Source organism: Hypanus sabinus, chromosome 10 (assembly GCF_030144855.1).
Source record: "Hypanus sabinus isolate sHypSab1 chromosome 10, sHypSab1.hap1, whole genome shotgun sequence".
Lineage (NCBI taxonomy): Eukaryota > Metazoa > Chordata > Chondrichthyes > Myliobatiformes > Dasyatidae > Hypanus > Hypanus sabinus.
Window position 1 is genome coordinate 146,211,076 of NC_082715.1, and position 7,281 is coordinate 146,218,356.

General features: G+C 42.2%; 1 protein-coding gene across 1 annotated transcript; it reads left to right on the forward strand.

Annotated features, from left to right (window-relative positions):
* The first annotated feature begins 549 nt into the window (after nt 1–549).
* Nucleotides 550–6,229, forward strand: LOC132401207 (immunoglobulin lambda-1 light chain-like). Its single transcript, XM_059983194.1, has 3 exons — nt 550–653; nt 755–1,105; nt 5,705–6,229. The coding sequence occupies exons 1-3, from the start codon at nt 611–613 to the stop codon at nt 6,031–6,033; spliced, it is 723 nt and encodes a 240-aa protein (XP_059839177.1). The 5' UTR covers nt 550–610; the 3' UTR covers nt 6,034–6,229.
* The last annotated feature ends 1,052 nt before the right edge of the window (nt 6,230–7,281 follow it).

The following is a 7,281-nucleotide window of genomic DNA, read 5'->3' on the forward strand; positions in this document are numbered from 1 at the left end:
ACCCAATGTCATCACCGAATATAGCATTTTTAGCAGGTCGTACACTTTTGATTTATTCTGTTAATTTCTCGCTTACTCGTGGCGCTTGGATACATCTCAAAGTAACCGAGATATTCAAGGATTTTTGGAGTTTTCATTAAAAATCTACTAATTGTGAGGATCACGCATGATCACGATGCACGGTACACATAGCTGAAACTCATGGATAGGTTTCTTTATTGAAGAGTATCGGGTTTGTTGCAAGGTTAGTAAGGTGATTGATTTTCTGATTTCTGATACGTGTAAAGGGAAGGTTAAACATTTAGACAGATTAACTGACAGATACTGCGACGTTTATGCGGTTACAGATAAAAATTTGTGAACACGTATAACGTGCAAAATCACTATCGGATAGTTCGTCAATGTCGCCATTTCGAGCTGGGAAATCTTACGAGATGGCAACCTGAACACAGCTGCTCCATTCAGTCTCGGAATCTCAGCGTTAATTTGCATAAATGTAGAGCACATAATCACGTGGTCCTCTTCGTTGCACTGATAAGGCAAGGAGAGCCGGCCAGCGTTATACTCTGTTTGCAAACCGTGCACTTTGCAGAACTCATCCGAATTCACCATGTCCGGGAGGGTGGGAGTCATCTTGATAATTTGCGTAGCCTGTAAGTATCTAAGAACAGTTATTTGGATTTTTAGAGCGCTTTTATGTTGCAGATAATTAATCACATGAAGTCTGCCATCACATATTGTTTTATTTTTCTAGATTCAAATGCAGAGATCACATTAAATCAGGAGGGATCGTTGTCCGTTCAGCCGAGAGGAACTGTGAAGATCGGCTGTAGAGTGTCGGGCACCAGCTTGGGAAATTCTGATATAGCATGGTATCAGCAGAAACCTGATGGCGCTCCCCGATTTCTCCTCTATCATGATCTCAACCGGGACTCAAAGGGTACTGGCATTCCCGATAGATTCTCTGGAAGGTCTCAGTCTTCGAGTAACGCCGCATTTTTAACTATTAGCAATGTTCAACTGGAGGACGACGCCGATTACTACTGTGGCTGGTGGAAATCAGACGCGTTGCACTTCGGCGGAGGCACCCAGTTAACTGTAACAGGTAAGCAGCGCTTATTGTATTTTGTGCAGTTGAATTTCTTTATCATTTTATTGATCTAATTTTTAAAAGTCAATTGGATTATAGCTGCAACAATTATGTGAAGATGGCACTTTAAAAATGGAATTTAATCTATTTTGTGATTGTATTTGGGTGGTAGGGTGGAGATACATCTCTACCAGTGGAGGTATAATACGTTGCTTCCCTATGTAGCCTGCATGTTACCCTTGAGCAAGGTATATTACCGTCTCAGCTCCCTGATCAGGGTTACTTGAAACCATGTGAGCAAGTGGTGCATGGACGTACAATCAGAATTTCTGATTATGCGACCACTGACGCCAGACAGCTGATCTCTGAAGTGTATTGATAATGGCTTGTGAAGGCACTGCCAAGAAGAAGGCAATGGCAGACTACTTCTGTAGAAATATTTGCCAAGAGCAATCATGGTCATTGCCCGCGTCATAACAGCTTTGCACATAACGCCGATCATGCGTTTGCCCGCATTCAGCAGCATTCTGGACGTAAAAGCTACAACTTTTATTCGTCTCACGGTTCATGCAAAAGGAGTAAACAGAGAGAATAATTCCCAGCTTTCACTAATAGGCAAAACATCGCACATGGTAAATTACGAAATATTTAACTTAGAGACGTGAGGAGGTATTAGCAGGAAAAGTAATTTTAGTTAAAATATTTGATCCATGAGTGTTATTGTCCTATTTAGGGGTTCACTTATTCTTTAAAGCATATGAGGCCAAATTCTGTAAACCTGTGTCACTTGGGGGGGGGGGGGTGGAAAGAAGAGCCTGTTTGACTCAAAGAAATTGAAAGGAACGGTTAGAATAGTTGCTGCATGGTCTGCCGAGTTCCTCCAGTGGTTTGTGTATGCGCTATTGTAGTTATAACACTGGAGGGACCCTGTGATAAGGAAATATCTCTCAATTCCTTTTGGACCGAGAATTTGAGTCTGATAACCAGAATCTCCCCCAAATCTCCCAAACCAACACAGAATTTAAGGATTAGTTTCGAACGCTAGAAATTCACGTCCTCGTTGCATCAGATTTTTACATGAGAAAGGGAGTCAATGAACTAATTCGAACAATAGAATAGAAGCAGAACTCTTTTGGAATAATCTATCACCAGCATGCTTTCGTTATTTTCTAAACTTAAGTCTACTGGGATTTATTGCTTGAAACTTAGTTCCATCTATAGCCACCTTAACGTAACATCAGATACGAAAACAACAGCCATATTTTAACCCAGAGCGCTAGTGGAAATAAGAACATCGTTGTTACAAAACGGTTTGAAGTGAACAATTGCAATCATGTATTAGGATGATGAACCCAAAAACGATTGACTTTTCACGGAGCTTTCTATAACCCTACCATAGATTGCATGAACACTGCAAACACTGAAAAGCTTACATGCTGCGAATTCTCTTTGTTTTTACAGTAACGTTAATGAGCATAACCGGCAACAAGATTAAATGGTTGGCAGTAACCTAATTTGTATTTGTAGCAATCATTCTGCAGTTATCTTGAAAGCGCAAATGACCTGATTTGGGCTATTTCTATGCACATTAACTGCTGCATTGAGTTTACATGGCTGGTAGCTCCTCCCTCTGCTCTGTATGATCAGAATGGGTTCCTCAAGTAATCGATGCTGCAGGGTTCAGGTTACTTTTTCTATACTGGACCGTTTCTGACCTGGGAATATTTGACCGAATTGTGTACGTTGCTGAAAATGTTTCATGCGACACGAAAGAAGTTAGTACATGAATTAAACACAGAGTTAAGCTAATTGACTTCATTCCGTTATTATCTCGCTGGGTTTGCGATAGTAAAATTCATTCCCGTACGTTCTCCTTTCAAACCCTTCAAGGGTATGAGTATGATGAGTTAAAAACAAATTGATTTCACTTACAATATCGCGATAAACAGTGGCAAGGCCAGGACATCATGAGTTAGATAGAAAAAAAGCTCCTACACTGCCTATCCGTTCGTATTAACCCTCAACAGGTTATGGGAATTTTGCAGTAGAACCGTACCATGGAACAATATATAGAATTTAGTTAAAGAGATCCACTGTTTCATCTCCAGCCTCAGGATCAATCTCTATTTAGGACATGAGGCTTGGCAAGCGATTGAATGGGTGTTTTGGTTCCAGTCATCATAAATCTATTAGTTTTTAAGGAAGTTTTGAAAAACAAATAGGATTAGTTCGCAAGTTGGAGCCTAAATTGGAATAAAGCAAAATTTGATGGGATTAGACCAGAACTCTCAAGGATTGATTCGGAGAAGCTGTTAGCAGGTGCAGTGACGTTTGGCAAGTCGGAAGCTTTTGAAAGTGTGATGCAGAGAATTCAGGGCAAATATGTTTCTGTCAGAGTTAACGGCAAGGTAGGTAGGATTGAGGAGCGCTTCCTGATGGAAATGTACAGAGGTTCTGCTCAGGATACAGAAAATGTGATGTAGAGCTAATTGGGATCAAGCAAAATCTGTTGAGAGAATAAGGAGTTTTGGGGCAAACACGAGGAAATCTGCAGATGCTGGAAATTCAAACAACACACATTAAATGGAATTTTGCAATTCAGTTGATGAAGAAGGTAGGAACAATTGTGGACATATCCTTAGCAGATAAGTTGATCCGAAGAGATTCTTTGAATATATTAAGAGCAGCGAGGGAGAGAAAAGGTCCACGTAAGGATTAGTTTGATAGAGGATGTGTGGAGCCTCAGGAGACTGACGTGGAATGAAATCGATACTTCCAATCTACTTTACAGTGGAAAAGTCACAGAAGCTAGGAAATTCAGAGACAAACAATGCGATGCCCTGAAGCATAATGATATTATGTAAAATGGGCTGTTGGGATTTTTGAGGAGAGTAACAGTTGATAAATCTCGAGGACTTGCTCTCTATATCCCCAAATGTGTAGCAAGCTTGGGAACAATTTGCGGGGATCTTTGCCGAGACTTTTGTATCTTTGTTAGCCACACGCAAGTTCTTGGAAATCTAAAGTTTGGCTAATGTATCATTTTTACTTGAGAGACTGCAAGGATAAACTAAGGAACTACAGGTTGACGAGCCTAACATTAGTCGAGGGGTACTACAGGCGATTCTGCGAGACAAGCTCTAGAAACATTTGGAAAGGCAAGAGATTAGGAATAGTCACCATGATTTTGTGTGTGAGAAATCACGTCTCCGAAATTTTCTTGGCTGTTTTGAAAAGGCGACCAAAGCAAATGACATGGGTAGGGCCGTAGTTGACCACATGGAAGGGACATCGTGGATTATAATGAACGGCTGGGATAAACTGGGATTGCTTTTCTTTGAACGCATAGAGGCTGAAGGGTGACATTAGGATGAATGGTCAAAGTCTATAATTAACCCCTCTCGGGCTTCCAGACGGGTACGTGTATCACTTTTAACCGACGTTTCGATGACAAACTCTGCCATCTTTATCATGAAGGTGGAGTCTGTCATCGAAGCGTCGGTTAAAATAGATCACTGTACCTGGCAGGAAACCCGAGAAGTGTTTTTTCGGCATATACGCCGGGAACGCACCAGATTCTCTTTGGTCAAAGTCTATTCCCAATTGTCACGGTTCTTAAAACTGGAGGGCATGGATTTAGGGAGATGGAGGAAAATTGAAGGTTATATTTATTTCCACAAAGTGGGTGGTTATATGGCAACACGTGCCAGACGAAACACCTGTCAGGTGTTGCAACTGTTATTAAGTTTAAAATACGTTTAGAGATGTACACGGAGAGGTAATGTTCAAAGAGATACGGAGCAAATGCAGGTGAATGGGTCCAGCTGAAGAAGACGCCTTATTCGGCATCGACGAAGAACTTGTTTTCTTGTTGCATAATTCTGTGACTCCAGTGTGTGGCTCGTATTTCCATAGAGTATTGATCGCCTTAGAGTAGTAAATGTGTTTATGGATCAGTTATTGCATCAGTGGCTCATAACTCAGGACTGCACAGCAGAGGGAGATTGTATGAAAGTCTCCATTTCTGCCTTCATCGCATTGGATGCGGAGAAAGCTGAAGGTGGAAAGTGGAGAAGATGCCGCTAGAATTTGGAAGTGTGCGAGTAGCGCTCCATGTTTACTCAGGTATCCTGGGTGATTTGTTTAAAACCCATGCAGCAGAGCGATCCTCAGTCTTCTTGCATAGTCACGCATTTAGAGCATGACATCTCTCTGTGAAGACCGCGAGGTAGACGCTCTGCAACGGATAAAATAAATCACCCTCAGATATATGAGCATTTATGGACAAAAGAAATAATCGAACTATAATTGGAACTGCGCAGCCTATTCTAGCACGGGAGTAATTGCATTGCGGCAATGTAATTGCGATATTTTTGAGTCCTGATGCTCTTGAAAATAACCTCACCGGTCGTTTCCAGTCACCGCACCGACCTATTGCCGATTGCTTAACACGCATTCGGCACCGTTGTACAAAGTCTGTCCACTTTTTCCGCTCGTCGTTGGTGTTGAACTTGAACCGCAACTTGCCATCTGAGTCACTACGTCACTAAGTATTAATTGATTCACACACGATTTGTTATCGTTCTTTAATATGGACATTTTATTTCATTCCAGGTGGAAAACTGACCCGTCCTTCGATTACTCTTCTTCCACCCGCGTCAAAACAGATCAGTGAAGGACAGAAGGCGACTCTGGTGTGTCTGGTCAATAACTTTTCCCCTAGATCGGCGGAGGTTTCCTGGGAAATGGACGGCAAAACCGTGAAGGCTGGTGTCCTGACAACTCGAACCGTCCAGAATAGCGACCAGACCTACAGCCTCAGCAGTTACCTCACCCTGACCGCCTCGGAGTGGAACTCACACGAAGAGTACACTTGCGGGGTGACACACCAGTCTCTCGGGTCTCCACTGAAGCGAAGCATCCAGAAATCGGGCTGTGCGTAAGAGAGAGCCGGCAGGCTGGGTGCGTGGTGTTACTTGTGGTCGGGGACAGCAACGTTCTATGATTGTTTCCTTTCTATTGGCGAGCGGATCCCGAAAAGTAGAACTTTAACAATATTTACATTACAACAAAAATTCACTTTGTAATTGAGTCCTACAATCGTTTGTTTAAATAAAGTAAAAGATGTTTCTTCTGGCAGCCTGTATATTTTGTATGTCAGCAATTGAGTATAACCATAGGCCTGTAAATAGCTAAATTCATTGAGATGACGAACGCCATCTTTTAACGTCGTCTTTGTGCGTAAAACAGCTTGGGATACTAAAAGCGGACATGAGGTTACAGGTTATCACATGAGCGGACATGAGGTTACAGGTTATCACATGAGTGGAGATGCCGCGGTACAAAAACAGCGGCTACGGGCGTTGATTTATAGCAGCGATTCCTGTAGTCACTAGCTAACGAAGGTAACATATGTTAACAGGGAATACAAAAAAGGGACAATCAGATCCTATTCCGCTCCGTATGTTAATGCCCACAGTCAGAAATGAGCAGCAGTAGTTCGGTACAGATGGAATTCGCACTCATGCAATCTCAGAGAAAGAAGGCAAAAATTTGTAAAGGCTATGTTTGCTGTTATATCCTTTAGCTCGCTTCGTAGACTCGGAACGGTACCACAAAACACCATCTCAGAACTGCTCGGCATTTTTTCCAATGCAAGCAGAGCAGTAAGAAAGTTCCATCATGAACTGCTGTCAAAATTCTTTGACAGCTGATGATGTGACTCTGGTTGTGTCGGTTATTAACCATAAAACTGGAATGAGGAAAAGGGCATTTTATCCTCCTAACATGTTCAGATATATATAATCAAGTTGTAGTTAATATTCGACCTCAGCACCATGTTCCTGACTCTGCCTTAATATGCAGATATGCGTCGATTTTAATAACTGTCCCTTGAAAGGGTGGAGAATTCCACCACCGAATGCACATTAAGTGCGTGTTCTTGACTGAGGAGCAGGTTGTGCCATGTTGCCATTTACGGGAACAAGACGGAACGCCCCAAAGTCAGAATTCCGCGAAAAGGCCGGGAGTGCTTCTCACTTCATTTTCAAGTAACAACCGCTTCGTCTGAGACTGGAGCCATGATAGTGGACTCCTCATCTTGGAAAGTCTCTTGTTTTCATGCAGCGTGTTAAGATCTGTTGGGATTTTTAATTTCATTGAAATCTCCCCTCATACTCGTAAGTTCTCGA

Bases quoted from the DNA above. Each gene is read 5' to 3' on its own strand.
- LOC132401207 (XM_059983194.1), top strand. From the start codon at position 611: ATGTCCGGGAGGGTGGGAGTCATCTTGATAATTTGCGTAGCCT. The intron at 654-754 runs GTAAGTATCTAA...TTATTTTTCTAG, and splicing joins CTTGATAATTTGCGTAGCCT to ATTCAAATGCAGAGATCACA. The intron at 1,106-5,704 runs GTAAGCAGCGCT...ATTTCATTCCAG, and splicing joins CACCCAGTTAACTGTAACAG to GTGGAAAACTGACCCGTCCT.